General features: G+C 38.5%; 1 protein-coding gene across 1 annotated transcript; it reads left to right on the forward strand.

The window, feature by feature from the left end:
• The first annotated feature begins 2,216 nt into the window (after positions 1 to 2,216).
• On the forward strand, positions 2,217 to 8,491 carry LOC306891101 (carbonic anhydrase 4-like). The gene is made up of 9 exons (XM_079451121.1): positions 2,217 to 2,367; positions 5,127 to 5,159; positions 5,259 to 5,423; positions 5,499 to 5,644; positions 5,824 to 5,916; positions 5,997 to 6,063; positions 6,436 to 6,599; positions 7,189 to 7,919; positions 8,473 to 8,491. The coding sequence occupies exons 1-8, from the start codon at positions 2,307 to 2,309 to the stop codon at positions 7,366 to 7,368; spliced, it is 909 nt and encodes a 302-aa protein (XP_079307247.1). The 5' UTR covers positions 2,217 to 2,306; the 3' UTR covers positions 7,369 to 7,919; positions 8,473 to 8,491.
• Positions 8,492 to 18,768: the final 10,277 nt, after the last annotated feature.

Raw genomic sequence — 18,768 nt, forward strand, 5'->3', positions numbered from 1 at the left:
ACCCCCCCCCCCCCTTCTCTGGCACAGGCGAGATTAGGCAGCTGATTTGATTTGTTATTAAATAATAAATAATTGTTCTCTGTTTAAAAAAAAAGAAACATGTCCAATAATATAATTCTACTTGCTGCGATGCTATAATTATTGACATGCGCAATGCTATCCTAAAATATACTACCACAAAATATTACAACATATGTCACCAACATAAACAAACAACAACATTACATTTTCTTGTGTGTATAGGCTACTTGTTTTCCATTGCACACAATCACTTACACGTAAAAACAGCTGTGGATCCTCTGCTGTCAAAACCTCGCAACACAACCCGTTTTCCATTGCCAACAACAATGATAAAATGTCTTCGGAGCGCGCTAAGAGATAACGTTATCTGGAGACGCAGCCCTGAACATGACCCGAGCACGCGTTAACTAGATCTCACCTGACAAAAGAGATTCAATCACAAAACGGTTTCCGACAATTTTTGCATTTCCATGCATTATCACCACTATCATCGATTGTTTCACGGTCTGCAGGCCTACTTGTTTCTGTCATGGCGTGACCGAACATGCAATGTGTTATTACTTAAACTACTTAAAACACACCTCTTCTGAGAATACATGACAGACAAATGAATAAAAAAAGTAGCTACACCAACCCTCTTCTTTCAACAGTCTTGTTCTGGCTTTTGTTTAACATATTAGCACCTAATGTACTATGCTCCTGTATGTCGAATCACTCCCTGAACTCTTTGTAAGTCGCTTTGGATAAAACCGTCTGCTAAATGACTAAATGTCAATAATCAATCTTTTTAGCCTAATAAAAAAACACAGGCTGTCAATAAATAAATTATTACATTTGAATGAAAAGCGACTTTTACTGTCTGATGTCTTTGATCCAACGCAATAACACACATTTCTTTCACGTTGCTTTTCTGTACATCGGGTTTGGGTTCAAATCAGACATCTATCTTTCAAAATACTGGACTATAAAAAAACTGTTACTAGAATATATAGCTACACTTTAAAGACCCAAGAAATATACTATACTACCATCAAAAGAAGACTAAAAACACTAACTCACCTATACTTGTTCATATTTATTTCCACATAAATTGTTAACTCTTTAAAACTGTAATGAGACAAAGGGAACAATTATTCCCCTTCACTTCGTAAATCTACATCAAAAAATGTAACTTATATTTGACATCTTAATTTTTTTCCTAAAATGTGCAGAAATGTTCGTTTGACATTATCAAGCATCTTCTTGAGGTTTCAACCCGAGATGCTTTTCAAACGATATCAAAGGAGATGATGCTGCTCGTTTAATATCATTCAGTCAAAGTCATCTTATACATTTTTGCACAACTTTAGTTTGTTATGAAACTTGTCTTTGAAACTAATTTGATACATTGAAGCATAATTCTTATTTTTACTCAAAACGTGTGTGCGTTCAATAAAAGAGACGACAGACAGACATAAGGAAATAAATCTCACGATCAAATATCCCTCATGCAATAGCATATGGGTTCAATGAAACCGTATATATTATAAACCTTAGCATGTGTCACAAAACAATTCACGATTTCCACCATTTCCAGATTCTTTGAATTTCTTTGCATTATCACCACCGTCATCAACAATCTTTTGCCTCGTGATGTGAGACATGATCTTTGTTTCCATTTCTTTGTCACGAGGGCAAAACATTTCGATTGACTTAACATCTTGTAATGAATTAAATCTGAATTAAATAATAAATCTCTTTAGGTAATAAAAACACAGGCGATCAACACGCGACTGCTGATGTTTATCATGCTGTCTTTGCGTCATCCACCGCTAGATGTCACTGAAACGTCTCTCTTTTTTAAATGGACTATTAGCCTACTTTACATATTAAGGGTTATGGTTCAAGACAAATACATCTATCTTTCCATAAAATATTGGACTAGAATGAAGCCCCACATTAAAAAACATTAAAATAATATTTAGTTAAGAAAGACTTTGTCTGAACTGGTATATTATAGACACAACAAATGTAAGTACCTCAGAATGGGCTGGACGTCTTTTATGAATATGTTTAATAAAAGAGATGACAGACAGACAGCTGTTAGTAATGCCTTCATAATTATCTTACATGGATTTATATTTGCGTCATCGATACTGTGACTTAACAGGTGTGGTGATGCTTTCAATATTAGTGAGGGAGGAGCCGTCCTGTCTATAGACACATAGCCTATATATTAGAACACAAGAGGTGATCAGACTATCAAAGGGTCACATTGGGTTTGAGTCAAGGGACAGTCAGTCACAATGAAGAGTCTGATTTCACTTTGTCTTCTGTCATTCATTCTGCATTTGTCCAGCTGTGCAGGTGAGTCCAACGCCGATGCAAACGTGTTTGCATTGAATTCTATTCATTCTGAATGCACTCAAAATGCATTATATTTCATTTATATTAACATTTTTGATACTTTGTTTGCCACATTTTAATTGTTCACGTGGCATTGCAAAAAATGGCAAATGCATATATTTTTGATGTAGTAAGTAATAACAATACATTTAATAGCAAAAGTGCATTTAAAGGCCAGCAGTCAAAGCTATTGATCACTTATTGTAATTTAAAGAAAACTCACCCTCTTCAAATTCATATAATAATAATCATAATAATAATCATAATAATTAAACCTTTGAATTCCATGTTTGTGATTGTTTTAGCCATTTCATTGCAAACATTTTCAGTTCTGATTGATCCAGTGTCAATATCTGATAATACACACACTAAACAAACAAGTTCCTTCAATTCCATTCTTATACTTATTTCATCATGTTAATTGACTTACGTGATTCATTCGAAAGGAATACGCGAAAGACTTGTGTTGCGTTACTGCGGAAACTGGGCTGAGGATTTCCAGTTCCCAGTTACGTAATGAGAGTAAATGTAGAAATCAAGTTTTCTTTTATGCCTTTTCAATCAACGTGAGAACAGAAGGAAACTCTTTTGTCTCTGTTGTTGACAGTCTATTGTATTTCTCCATGACAACATTAAGCTTTTTTAACTGAGCCTTATCAAATTGCAGTTGTAAGTAATACCAACAAAAAAAGGAAGTTTTGTTCGTTTAGAAAGTTTAAACCGAACCAGGTGAACTGATACAATTGGAATGAAATGTGTGTGTGTGTGGGGGGCTGAAATCGTTTTTTAGTTAGATTTTGTTTAGTGAAAGCAGAAATTTTGGCGTGGTGTCTGGTTATGCAGGGTGTGCAGGTGCATGCGGGCGGGGACCCGCATCAACACAAATAACGGTGCTTGTTGAAAGGTTCTTCACAGCGATGTCATAGAAGAACCGCTTTGGGCTCCACAAAGAACCATTTAGTCAAAGGTTCTTCAAGAACCATCTCTTTATCTTACTTTATCATAATCTGAAGAATTTATTTTTGCCACAAAGAACCTTTTGTGAAACAGAAACCACCTTCTTTTACATCACGCACCGATGGCGTCTTGACTGCTCAGAGCGCCTAGTTTACCAAGCAGGCTCATCCACTTCTTTTTCAGTGTCGAATCTTGACTCACAAATTCAAATGTAAACATATTTATTGACTATAAGTGTGCAGTGTTGTTTCCTATGTAGGCTATTTCGTGTTTTTGCACCGCGTGTCTGCCATAGATATTTTCCACCTTGTTTTATTGACATGCGACGGCGTGGCCCGAATGAAAGAATAAGCATTGCGTGTAAGAGGTCAAATGAAAAAGAAAATAAAGAATGGACAGCAAAACTAAATTGACACTTTTCCAACTAAATAAGTAGGCCTAATGAGTCGCTTTTGGTTGTTTTTCTCCACCTAATGAAAAAGGAGGTGAAGGGCGCCGCGCTGATTCCCTCGACTGAAAGACTATAGAATTTTTCACATAGACTTTTGGAAGATGGCAAAAAAATAAGATTTGTGATTAACAAATGTTCATGATGTTTACACGTTTTGTCTATCAAGATAATCTTTACAGATTAACAAAAAAATGTGCTATTTTTAGAGCCTAAATACAATCGTCAGAAGTAAAAGCTAACACGAGGCTATACAGACTTTAAGGTCGTTCGATATAAACATCACCACCACAAAACTTTCTCACGTTTTATTAAAAATGTGTTCGTAAGTATTTACTCTGTGAATGAATCCCCAACAATGATTTTAGAGATTTCTGCCCATGTTGCATAATTTGTGAGATTTATATGCACGTTGACGTCTAACATCCCCACCAAAGGATCATACGCTTATAGCAACCGTCGTTTTTAAGAAACAAAAAAGGTTTAAACAATCACGAGCGGGTTATAACTAGTGTGTTTAATGTCAAAGATTAAAACGTGAAAATATTTATATAGTTTTGTTAACTTCAGACGATTTACCAAAAACCCATTTAAAACCAGAAGACTTTGGGGCGATGGAACGGGAAGTCCTAAAATGATAACTCGCTTCTGGTGTTTGCATACAAAAAACACGTCATCTCTGAGGCTCTCTATAAAGCGGAACGTTGCAGGTCATTGAAAGTAAAATACTTATAATTCCTTTCAAAAGAGAACCTTTAACATCACTTGTAACAGATGTGATGAAAAGAAGCTCTTGCTTGTGTAACAGTTAAAAATGCAGTGATATGAGATGGGTGCGTTCACACCATGTCGTAATTACAGCAGTTAAGCGATATCAAGATGTCAATTCCCGTTCACACCCTGACAAAGCTTTAAAATGACACCGTGTAGGCTGGGAACTAAACTTTACGTTGCATTTGTTGTTTGGGGCCATTATTTGTGTAGTGTTGTTTTTTTGCATAAGAGCCAAGAGCTGAATTGCAACGCCACTGTTAAAAATAAAAACCCTATCCTAACTGGATGTTTTTTCAAGCTAAACAAATGTTAAACATCCACTGATGGCATTAATTCGTACATATATTGAAATAGACTACGTTTGTTGGAGGAGAACACTATTTTCAAGCTAATGAAAAGTGAGAATGAGGATACATTTTTTTATATGTGAAAAAGGATTTGACGTGTGTGATGGATATTGTGGGAGCAGGAAGGACTGGCCTATAAATGAATTAAAAAGCATTTCTATTTTGGGATAATTTCTATTTCTGTTTCTGTTCAGATTGGTGCTACCAGACAAAAGGGGACTGCAAAGGTAAGTCAAACATATCAACATCTCAACACCTCCTGCAGCACATTAAACAAACAGTTTCCATCTTACTATTTAAATCTAACATCTCCATGTTGCCTTAAGGTGCAGAGAACTGGAAGGATATAAATGCAGAATGTGGAGGAAAAAGACAATCGCCCATTAACATAGTAACAAAGACAACTGAACTGGACAAGCGTCTGACGCCTTTCACTTTAAATGGCTACCAGACCGTATTCGACAGCACCGTCAAGAAAAACAATTACACTGGTAACGCAGACTGAATGCAGGCAGATGCTAAATAACAACTTTGCAAAAACTGACATGTCTTCTTTTCCATCCCAGTTGAGGTCGCTATAAATACCACAGCTACAATATCCGGCGGAAACCTGGAAGACACGTATAAGCCCCTTCAGTTTCACCTCCACTGGGGCACAAATGGAGTTCAAGGCTCTGAACACACCATTGATGGTGAACAGTATCCTATGGAGGTACGACCAACCCAATAACACATGAATTAGATGACAAATCTGTGTTCAAGAGGAACTTCTGTCTTCTTTAACAAATGCACGATATCAAATGCATCAAACAGAGTCTACAGATTGTTATGAATAGATGTCATTATTTGTGTATAGGTCTAATTATTTGAATATATGAACTCTCTCGTCAGCTTCACATTGTACATATTAAACAAAAATACAATACTCTACAAGAGGCTTTCACAGATCCATCTGGCCTTGCAGCGTTTGGATTCTTCTTGGAGGTTTGATATTAGCGCTCTTTTTCAAGAAGAAACATGAAATTCATAAACACGGATGATAATGCGTCATTTCTTTCTGACAGGAGTCAAACAGCAATAACACAAATTTCGACAGTCTCATAGATGCCCTGGGAAGCATGCAGAACAAGAGTCAGTCCATAACATTATGATTATTATTATTACAAATGACACCGTTCACATTCATGCTTCATAAACACCATTCTATTCAAATGAATGTTTTTTATTTGAGCTGTTAGGTGGTCAAATTATCTTTTGAGATTTCCATGTGAACTCATCTGTTATGTGTAACAGTAATTCCTCATAGCGTTGCTGTCTGTCTGAAGCCTTGTACGTCCAAAATTGTTGTTTTTATGCAAAAAATCTCTTGGAGGTTTTGGATGGACACCAACGATAGGCTATGTAAATATACTGTATCATATGGAACTAATGTTTTGAACAATTTCTGTCCTAGCTCACTTGTGAAGATAGATCTGACGATTCAATTGATTTTTCTTTCTGCAGGTGGAAGTGTGTCCATTCGTAACATCTCAGCCAGCCAATTCGTTCTGCCGGAGGTGAACCTGAGCAGCTATTACCGTTACAACGGCTCTCTGACCATACCCAACTGCGGTGAATCTGTAATCTGGACTGTCTTTGAAAAGCCTGTTCCTCTTAGCAAAACACAGGTAAATCCAAACCGTCCGGGAAGAAGCTTTGAGCTTTAGAACATATACATGTTTTATTATAATGTGCATTTCTAGATGTATTGTGTTCACTCCAGTCCAGTGTTTGTTGTATTTTAATAAAATCAAACCTCAGGAGTGACAAAGTCATCCAAAACAATGTGAAAGACTGACAAACACTGTGACACTGTGATAAAAATCAAGGTTATTACACATTTACTTTCTTTCCAAAATACATGAAGAAATATTACTGTTGTATTGCTTAAAATTGAATATGAACTTGTTTTCTTTGCAATATTTGAGGTCTGAAAGAAAAAAACGGAGCCTCCGTTCTGTTATTTTCATTTTCAGCAAATTAATCCAAATAGACATTTTATTAGAAATTTGGGAGAAATGTTGTGAGTAGTTTAGCGAATTAAACAAAAACGATTATTTACCTAAACACAAACCTAATACATTCAGAAAAACTGAGAACATTTTTTAAATGGTCTCTTAATTTTTTCCACAGGTTTCTAACAATCTGACTGTTGTGCTGCTTTATAACAACTGTTCATTCACACATGGCTCATTCTTTGTAATTTCTTTGTTTCAGCTTCAGTTTTTTTCTTCACTGAAACTAGACGACGGGACACCAATGGTTGGAACATTTCGACCCGTACAGCTTCGTTACGGACGTACAGTTTATCGGTCGAGCAGTCCGGCAGTCCTTGCCAGCGTGGTGCTTCTCTTTGTCTCCATCACTACAACATGGAGTCTGTCCCATCTATACTAAAGCAACCCAACGCAGACTGAACATGATGAGTTCTCAGCCAAACAACAGACCATCATGATATCAAACAGAATATATGTTCACATTTATGCTACATTAGTGTTATTTTAAATTCACGAGTCTTTCTAATACAATGTGGAAAATATCAATAATAAGTTATAAGTGACTGTAAACTTTAAAATGGTAGTGAATATAATGAACCTATAAAGGAAAATTCGCAGAAAAAAAACACTTACTCACCATCATGTCTTTTCGAAAGAAAGGGGAATCTTACAGTATTTTTCCAATTTAATTTTACTGATGTAAATGATAAACTGATGATAAATAAAATTTCTACTTACATATGATTTCTTTGTACACTTCATCTTAGTCAAACAAACAATGTTGCAAGTCTTTTTACATGATTTGTGTTTTTGAATGTCCCATGTGCATTAAACAAAAATCACACTGTAGCAGCATAGGAATATGTGATTGTAAGATGTATTTAATTTAATCAAATTAATACTATGCAAGTTTTCTTCACCATTTGGTTCTATTGTGAAAATAAAAAATAAGTTAAATTCAATTAAATTTTTATTTATATAGCGCCTTTCACAATTTGCATTGTTCCAAAGCAGCTTTACAGGGGAAAAACGAAAAACCCAAGAAAGGGTAAAACACACTACATGGTGTTTTATATAATAAATACAATTATTCTAGTAAATAATATCTAATGTCAGCATGTCCTGGCATTAAGTGAATGCTTGGCTGAAAAGATGCGTTTTTAATCTAGATTTAAATTGAGCGAGTGTGTCTGATCCTCGAATAATATCAGGAAGGTTGTTCCAGAGTTTAGGTGCTACGTATGAGAAAGCTCGACCCCCTTTGGTGGATTTAGATATTCTAGGTATTATCAAAAGTCCTGCGTTTTGAGATCTTAGAGAGCATGATGGGTTGTAGTGTGATAGAAGCTCTGTTAGGTAGGTAGGGGCTAAACCCTTTAAGGCTTTATAAGTGATTAAAAGAACTTTAAAGTCAATACGATACTTAATGTGTAGCCAGTGAAGGGTTGATAAAATTGGGGTTATTTTCTGGACCTGGTTAGAACTCTGGCAGTTCAACAAAAAGTTGAACCTTTTTATACTGGAATTGACCCTCCGCCCTTGTATTTCTTGTATGGCTTCCGTATTGCTTTTTTTAATAGTCATACAGTTTTGCAGGATTCACAAATTCATAAAGTTTGTCACAAATTCTTGTGAGATCAGGTTGAGACACACATCAACACTCCTTGCACGAACATCATTTTGATGTTCTACGGATTTGGTAGGCTAAAACTTCCAAGTAATTCAATTGAATGGCTCTATTCGTTGCTGCCTATGAAGCCTAGTGTTTAAAAATAGTCTAAATACATTTTCAGCATTAAGAGAACATTTACATTTAGTCATTTAGCAGACGATTTTATCCAAAGCGACTTACAAAAAGTTCAGGGAGAAATAAGTGATATGTCATAAAAGAGCAATAGTACATTAGGTGCTAATACAAAGTTACTAGTTTCAACAAAAGCCAGACCCCTACCTGTTGAGAGAAGAGAGAGGGTTAGTGTACTTTATGTTCATTTGTCTGTCAAGTATTTACAGAAGACTTGGGGTTTTAAGTCGTTTTTTGAAGGTTGTGAGAGTTGTGGTTCACCGGACCGCGTTAGGAAGAATGTTCCACCAGGAAGCAGTTGTCAAGGAGAATGAGCGGGAAAGTGATTTAATGCCCTTACGAGAATAAATACTCGGGTACATCGTCGTCGACAGAAAAAAAAAACATTTCAAAGCTTAAATTCAGCAAGACTGAGACTGAGCCGTATTCTATGAAATGCATAACTAGTTGTGCAAGAAGTCAAGTTGCTTTTTGGTTGCTGTTGTTGTTTTTGTCACCTGCCAAAGCTTCTTTGGCCTAATATTTTCTATTCATGAGATCAAACTCCAGAGCTTGCCTGACAGGCACCGTGAAAAGAGAAAATACTACTGTGACAGCACCTACTCCCAGTACATCACAAAACCTGCGTGTGTTCTATTACGGTTGTAAGAACAATTAAAACATACTGTACCACATGAGATCACTTATAGAAATGGGAGCTTGCATATTCCCGGTAGACCAATATAACCTGTTTAATGGCATTAGCATATGTAAAAGTCTGCACACCCAAATAATTTGGCAGGTTTATGTAATGTAAATAAAATGAAACTAAGATGAATCATGTCGAAACCTGTTCCACCTTAATGCATTGCAAAATTAAAATGGGATAACGTGACAATAATAAGTTTGCGTAATCATGCACATCCTTTATAATTTGGAATGTTTATGCTCAGAATCAACCAACCACTGTCACGCTTTTGGTCCAGACAGAAGAGCAGACTCAGAGTACCAGTGAAATAAGGGATTTAATCCACAATCATAAAACTCCACAAAAACACAAATCCCCAAAAAGGTGATCCAAACAGGAATCGGGTATCGAGAGCGAAACAATAACATTATCCGGAGAAACAGGTTAAGACTAACAACATCAATACTTGACGGAGAACTAAGGCAAAAGGCAGGGTATATATGGAGCCCGGTACCGAGGTTCAGGTGCGCGTGATCAATAATCCGGGGAGTGCGAATGCAATAGACCGTGAGTGAGTGACGATGCAGGGGGCGTGGTTGATGAGGGGAAATCCGGAATCGTTACAGTATCCCTCCTCCACGGTCCGCTCCAGTGGACCATACAGGGCAGCGAGGACGACCTCTGGACCGAGCAGCTGGGCATTCGGGATGGTTCTTGTGGAAGTCCAAAAGATCCAAAATATCCTCACAGGAGAACCATTACTGTTCCTCAGGACCGTAACCCTCCCAATCCACCAGATACTCCAGCCGGCCACCTCATCTTCGAGAGTTGAGAATTGGTCCCACCCTGTAGATCAGCTGGGCTTCGTCTAACGGAGGAGGTATGTCTATCGCTAAACCGGAATCTGTGGAGGAAGCAGAGATCGGGACATAGGGCTTCAAAAGGGAAACATGGAAGGACGGGGAGATCCAGTAGTGAGGGGGAAGCTGGAGACGGTAGGTGACTTGGTTTAACTGACGCGTGATAGTGAACGGTCCAACAAATCTGGGACTCAGCTTGCGGTAGGGCTTTCGCAGAGGCAAATCCCGGGTGGATAGCCATACCCCTTGTCCTGTGAGGCCGTCAGTACAGGCTTCTCAGAATGACCAACACTATGTGACAGAAAGATTACATCGCGCGGTAGCACTCTTGTGACTCGCTAGCCTAGTCAGGGTCGCTCCGCTAGAGGTCGTGATATCGGTGCAATCGCTGTGGCGTTTAAGATAGATCCCCAGTCAGTCTCTCACAACGTCGAGAGACCGACTGAAGGGGAACGTCTCGGTTACGTCTGTAACCTCCGTTCCCTGATGGAGGGAACGAGACATTGTGACTTCATGCCACAACTGCAGTGTACAGAGACATCGGGTATCGGCATAGGGTTTCTGTCTGTTGACAGCCTGCTGGAGGTGTTGATGGGCTCAGTCCCAAACCCTCTTGCTCTCCCGGAACCAATGGTCGACAGCTGGCACTGATGAGAGATCTCCCGACCAGGGGAACAGGGGAGGTTGATAGCCAGGTACGCACTGAAATGGCGTGAGTCCGGCAGACGCTTGGTGAAGGGAATTCTGTGCGTACTCGGTACTTGGTGCCAGCTGTGTTGATGGGCATGACAGTAGGATCTCAGGTATCTCCCCACATCTTGGATCTTCCGCTCAGCCTGGCCCCCGATCTGACACGATATCCTGTGAGGATCCAAAGTTCCGGGAACATGTGGCTGAACAGGGCTTCGGCGGTTTCCATCGCCGTGGGCAGACGAGGTAGGGGTATGAGTTTACAGGTGGTAATCCCACCTGGATTTGTCCCCCTAATCGGGCTGACACCTTTTTTGCGCATGTTGTTCTCCCCGCCGGTGAGACCATGTTAGTGTCTCCACATGTAACCTCCCCTCCGGGTAGGATGTGGCCTCCGTAACACACTCTTCTAAGAGGAGAGCAGTGTTTCCCCAGTGTTCGGCTCCGGACAGCTCCTCGCTACTAGAGGCGTACGCCACTGTCCGTGAGGCCGTCAGTACAGGCTTCTCAGAATGACCAACACTATGTGACAGAAAGATTACATCGCGCGGTAGCACTCTTGTGACTCGCTAGCCTAGTCAGGGTCGCTCCGCTAGAGGTCGTGATATCGGTGCAATCGCTGTGGCGTTTAAGATAGATCGCCAGTCAGTCTATCACAACGTCGAGAGACCGACTGAAGGGGAACATTTCGGTTACGTCTGTAACCTCCGTTCCCTGATGGAGGGAACGAGACGTTGTTACTTCATGCCACAACGCTGCACCGAATCACTGCAGTGACCGGGAGTGCCCTCTCAGGTTCCTCAGTACAAAGGGTGAGTGAATGACCGCCGCCATCTTCCTTTATACCCGTATGTACGGGGCGGAGACTGGCGTGCGCGTGCCATTCGCCAAGCCCATTGGCGTTTTATAATTAATTATCTCGGAGAAGGTAGGTTCTCAATATCAAACCCCAGTCGGTCTCTCACAACGTCTTAGGTTACAGACGTAACCGAGACGTTTTCTGGATTTCATCCATCAACTCTTATCAAGTCAATAAAGACATTACATTTTTTTAGTCATTTAGACATTACATTGCATTATCCTATACATACATTATCCTTAATGCCACGCTCTTATCATTGAGCTTCTTTAAAGAACCATCTTTCTCTTACATTATATAATCTAAAAAAATAACTTTTTCTTTAGGGAACCAAAAGATTCTTCTTTGGCATCAGAGAACTTTTTGAAGCACCTTTTTTTAAGAGTGTAAAGAGAGACAGCAGCTTCTGAAGATTCAAAAACTATAATTTTAAAACTATTCCCTATATGACATTTGAGTCCACAATATGGAAAAGATTGGAATGATGAAGAGTGAGCGATTTCGGACAACTGTAAAAATCCAACTTGCAAATTGTTCTCCCTACAAAGGTAAATAAGTAACTTGATTATAGAATTTTTGAAGGAGTCAAATTATTGTTTTGCATATACAGAACAAAATTAGCCTAACCATGTTTCTAACAAAGAATATTTTGTTGACTGGAGTTAGATTCTCAAGTTTTTTGCCAAAATGCGTCAGCAAGTTTGCACAACTTACACAACGACGGAGTATTCTGAACAAACAATATTGTGAGAGTTTGAAAGTTCATAAGATGCATTGCAGCATGTGAAAATTCTGTGTTTCTTGTTTGTTTTTCTTTTAAAGATTAGTGTTTTATTTTTTGCTGGCTTAATTTATGCAAAATATTATTGTTACTGTAAGTAATCTTTTGTGTTTAGAGTTTTTTCAATGAATGACGGTTCTTGATTGTTACGAGGATTGAGGTTTGTTTGTTTGACAACTTGTTTTATAAACAAAATATTTGGAGGTTTTTTTTACAGCGCATCAAAAACGTACTGTTGTGGACATTTGTCATGACCACAACGATGAGTTTCTACACCTGTGTGTGCCCTAAAGGATTACTTTGTAAAATGGGTTTATTTTTCCTGGCCCCAGGACATACCTCAAAGAATTTCAGCAATTTGGTACAAGTTGTGCTGGCTGCTCCCTAATCTCTGAATTATTCACATGTCTGGGCTATGGGAGAGGCTGGCAAGACGTAAGCCTAGAGCTTGCCAAAAAAACCCCAAATAAATAAATATGTCCAACTGTCCAATCTTCGAAAACCAGGTGGAATAATGTGTTATAGTTGATACCAAAAGAAATGTTCGGTGCAAAAAATAGAACATTACCAAAAGGAAACCTTCCCACAGTGTGGCATGGAGGTGTCAGCATCATGCTTAGGCCTTCTTATTTTCAGCTGATATTATGAAAAACAATTTTTTTTGGCCAAACCTTGAGGCCAGAACACTTCAGCTGAAAAAGCTAACACCTTTCAGATAAACAGATGACCTCTAAGGCAGCTAAGGAATGGCTTCACCAAAATAAGATAAAGAATTTGGAATGGCCCCGTCACGTTGCATTAACCTGTTTGAGATTTTCTTTGAGACTGGTATTTACTTTTTTATCTTTATCTTTTTAATCAAACCTCGGGTCACCCAAAACGCAGTCACGCCACGTGTCGGGAGGACTCTCCACACGGCCACAGGCGCCGACTGGTATTTAGTTTTTGAGTCAGTTGCATAACAGCATTTTTTTCTATCGCAAAATCTTTCCACTAAAGCCAAGAGAGCATCGAGACTTAACAAAAAAAGGCTTCAGCTGCAATGCACGCTGGAAGTCAATAAAATAATAAATACATTATGCAGCTAAACAGTCTAACTTTTTGTTTTTGTGGTTGTTTTGGTGGTGATACTTATATATTTTTGTTTTCTAATGTGCATAGTTGATCTGTTTGTCTAAATAGTTTGTTGTTGTTTGATAAGTGATTTTATATAGCACGCTTTATATGTATACTGTACACTCAAAGCACTTTACAGATATAACGTCTTGTTCAAAGCAGATTTTTCCTCAATGTATAACAATTTCCAGGTTTGCAAAGTGTTTGTGAACTTATGATTGTAACTGTTATATGTATACTGTACACATCCACAAAAGAAATGAAGAGGACACTCCAGTTTTGCATTTAATCATCCTTTGTGTCCAGTGTCTGTTCATTTGCAACAAAATCAAATGTCAGGAGTGACATACAGTATGTGAATCATACCCAGGGTGTCCAAAACCAGAGATAACTTTCAGTGTATGTAAGTAACCATAGCTGCGCACTCTCTGAAGAAAACCTGCTCTGGTTCACATTTACATTGTCATTTAGCAGACGCTTTTATCCAAAGCGACTTACAGATGAGGATTGTAAGCAATTATAACAACATAGGCAACAAAATGCATAATTGCATCAAAACTAGTACATTTACAAAATGTAAATGTAATTACATTTCCAATCTCACCCATTGCAATTCAGCATTCACAACTAATTGTATTATTTAACCTTAAAATGAAATAATCCTTAAATAAAATAATGTAAGTTATTGTTAAACTTTTTGTATTTACAGTATCTCACAGAAGTGAGTACACATTTTAAACATTTTTTTATATCGTTTCATGTGACAACACTGAAGAAATGGCACTTTGCTACAATGTAAAGTAGTGAGTGTACAGCTTGTATACAGTGTCAATTTGCCGTCCCCTGCAAATAAATCAACACACAGCCATTAATGTCTAAACCGCTGGCAACAAAAGTAAGTACACCCCTAAGTGAAAATGTCCAAATTTGGCCCAAAGTGTCATAATATTTTGTGTGGCCACCATTATTTTCCAGCACTGCCTTAACCCTCTTGGGCATGGAGTTCACCAGAGCTTCACTGGATGCCACTGGAGTCCTCTTCCTCCTCCAGCACGACATCACAGAGCTGGTGGATATTAGAAACATTGCGCTCCACCACCTTCTGTTTGTGGATACCCCACAGATGCTCAAATAGGGTTTAGGTCTGGAGACATGCTTGGCCAGTCCATCACCGTTACCCTCAGCTTGGTGTGTTTTGGGGTCGTTATCATTTTGGAATACTGCCCTGCGGCCCAGTCTTCGAAGGGAGGGGATCATGCTCTGCTTCAGTATCTCACAGTACATGTTGGCATTCACGGTTCCCTCAATTAACTGTAGCTCCCCAGTGCCGCCCCAGACCCACAAAGGAAAGACAAATTAGTTGATTTGGTTCGTTGTTCAAGGACAAAAGTACAGTCAAACCAACTTAAATTCCACTTTACAATACTGCATTAAACTTTTAATCATAAAGTAAATTTGCGAGTAAATCATAATCTGCAGTATTACAACACCATAGTTAATGCAAGCAGTAACATTACAAATAATCATGATCCAACAACTGTGGACACTTGAGCGCACAGTCTGTCCCTTGTGTGTGCTCCAATCCTTTCTTGCAGGCCTTCTCTGTCATCTGGAAGAGTTTGTTCACCATGACCAGCATCACAGGTATCTTCCTATGGCTGTATGATTGAACGGGCCTTATGTCAATGATAGTTGAATCTTCGCTGCACTCTCCCTTGTGTCATCTTGTATGGTGTGATTATTGCAACAGGTATTTCCAGACAGGTGTCAGGAACCTAAAAGAAAATACCCTTGAAGTGGATATTCTGCTTTTGGAAATCCTTGTGTAATGCACCGATCCAAGATAAGCAATGAAAACATTTATGAAACGCCCTTTATAATAACATAGGGCCTGCATTTGAATAAAAAAACAGTTTGTAACTTGGTGGTTTTATGTGAATGTGGCACCCATCAGTAGCACCAACTGCTTTGCAGAAGGCATCATGCTGTGCCAAACGGGTAAAGCCTTGACCATTTCATTCAAGGTGATCTCTCCGTGGGTGACTTAGGACTTTTGACTTTGTGTTTGAGCAGTGATCTTGTGGACTTGAAGAGAAACCGTTGCCATGGTCATGCAAATCAACATGTTCATCTCAAAACCGGGGGGTGTGACAGAGGGATGAAGAACCCAATTGCAGGCAGCGGAAGGTGGTGGGAAAACAGACTTTAATAACAAAACACAAAACAAACACTTCCCACAAGGGAGAGAAAACAAGAGCAGACTCAAGATGTAGCTAGAACCAAAATGGCAAACATGACACAACATCTTGGACACTACAGACAAGGTAGCATGCACAACGAACGAGCACAGGACAATAGACATGAGGGCATTAAATAGGGAGACTAACAAAGGAGATAACAATGGGCAGGTATGGGTATGTAATATAATGAGACACCCCAGATGGCATTTTAACATCGAGTCACTGTTGAATCAACGTCAGGTGCCAGAGTTGGATAACCATTGAATTTTGTTTAGATTTTGCAAATCTAATCAACATTGAAATAGCAACGTCATTCCAACGTCACGTTTCTCAACATAAGTGAATTCGCCAACATTGAATCAATATTGATTTGTGTTTAGATTTTGCAAATCCAATCAACGTTTAAATTTCAACGTCACTATAAAGTCCTGCTTTTCAACATAATTTTGTTAAACTGTTTTCACTAAAGTATTGATGTGTTCAACAGTAACACCGAACACCTTGAAATGGATACATAAACACACACACCGTCAGCTAGGAAGAAGCGAATTGGTCAAAGCAAGACCAGAAGGAAGATTAATAAAGACATTTCACTTACGTAAGAAACATGATTTATTGTGCATTTAACATTTCACACAAGTCAAACTTCAACCTATAGAAAAACGGCCCAAACATTGGGCAACATTGAACACAGCTGGTTAAATATTTTCGTTACTTGTTTCTGCCACTGCCACCCATCCTCTCTGGTGCATATTTCAAATATTTGGCCATGTATTCGTCTACTTTTGTTGTAGTGGTCTCAAACAAGCTCAAGACAGCATCTGATGAGGGAAAAAAACATCAGTATTAGCAAAGGCTAACCTCTCAATTTAAAGCAATTTTTAAATTAAAAAAGCAAAGCAAAATTAACAACCAAGTATATAAATTAGTATTTATCAACGTGCAAGATCATTGATAATCATGTGCTTGGGCAAGCAACAAAAGGTAGATGGTAGTAACCAGTGCTGCTGCTAAATATACTAAATATTTAAGCCTAAATGTTTTATAAAGAAAATCATTCAATCAAAATAGGTAAGCTGTACTCATCGGTTTTTTTTCCACATTAACCTGTATTTAAATTCAACAAAGGTAAATGATTTAAAGAAAATTAAGTTTTAATTACTATATCAGATTCAAATAGATGGTTGGGTTAGGTATGTGGACAACTCACCGTTGAAGGAGACTTTCAGGTCGTGTTCTTCCAAATCTCTGGAAAAGAGAAGGAAGAAGAATGAAATCTCAACTTTTTTTTAAAGTTTGTGAATGAAAAGTGTGTCATTGTGCCACATTCGACCAACAGAGACATCCCTAGGCCTAGCGCGCGCGCACACACACTCCCTAGCACACGCGGTTAAACTAGTCTGCCAATACACACAATATTGATTATCACAATACGTAATATGTGGGCCAGAGTCAGGCACACTAAAAACTTATTTAGGAATTTTCTAGTTACAAAATGTGTTCAAAAACGTTGCTTACCGTTTGAGCTGTAGATTCAGGCTGCACCGGTCCAGTCAGATTCTGATCAATGACAATGTTATGTAATAGCTGTTCATGAGTTTCTTGTATGTCCCGAGACTTTAAAATGTGCACTGCACATTTGACGCCTGTCCAGCTGTGGCTGTATGATGTCGATATTCAACTTTTCACACTGAACGCTCACCCTGATGCTCAAGAAAGCAACACCCGACATCTGAAAATGTGTAAATTGTTATTATTTGGTCTTCTGAGGAAACATGTATATATTTTATAGCTTTAAAAATAAAACATTTAAATACAAATATAACAATGTGCATCAATTCCCCTGTACCAATTATAGTGTTGACTTCTTGAGCATCAGTGAATATTTGTATATCAGTGTTATGTTTGTACGTGTGACTTGTTTTGACGTATGTCAATTACCTTATAGCTTGAATTGAAACTTTGGCCACAAGACGATGGCAGAGCAACCACAAAGTAGTTATTTTGATTCTTGCTGCCCCGGGTTGCCCTCAGACAAGCCCTGGAGTTTTATCTCCTGAATACAAGGCGTGCATTTCGCTTTGACAAATGGCATTATGAGGAAACTATTTGTCATACAATCATTTAAGCGCTGTAATAATTGCAAGACAAAAGGTGACGATTGAGCATCGCTGATGACACCTGCTGATACGAGCAGAAACTAAAACAAAGCAAAACACACCTGGAATTTAAATTGGCACTATTTTTAGAGTAATTCAAGTATGCGCTGGTGAGAGATTTAGAGGTTTATTGTGTCGTTTTTTGTTGTGCTGTCTGCTTGAAATAACACACGCTTCTGTTGCGGTTTGTCTTCAACAATATGTTGATTATCTTTGTAAAAGCATGAGTTTGTTTAGAAACTAAAATTGATAAAGGCATGCAAGGACAGCCTGAGAATCTTCCTGTCAGTTTGTCAAATATCAAAATGATGTTAATAGTACATTTACATTAACATTTAGGCATTTGGCAGACGCTTTTATCCATAGCGATTTGCTTTGCGTTATCCTATACATTTTACATAGGTATCTGCAATCCCCTGGGATCCAACCCATAACCTTGAGTTGTAAACGCAATGCTCTTACCACTGAGATACAGGAAAGCCAAAAGTTCTAAAGTAATATTTTCTCTCTCACCCGTTGCCAGCATGCCTGCGTCCATGCAGCCTGTGCTATACAGTGAACAGGAAAACAAATGCAACATATGTAAATAGATTATCAAAGAAGTTATTATAATAATTAAAGAAA

The sequence above is a fragment of the Barbatula barbatula genome, assembly GCF_947034865.1.
Source record: "Barbatula barbatula genome assembly, chromosome: 2".
In the NCBI taxonomy this organism is placed as follows: Eukaryota; Metazoa; Chordata; class Actinopteri; order Cypriniformes; family Nemacheilidae; genus Barbatula; species Barbatula barbatula.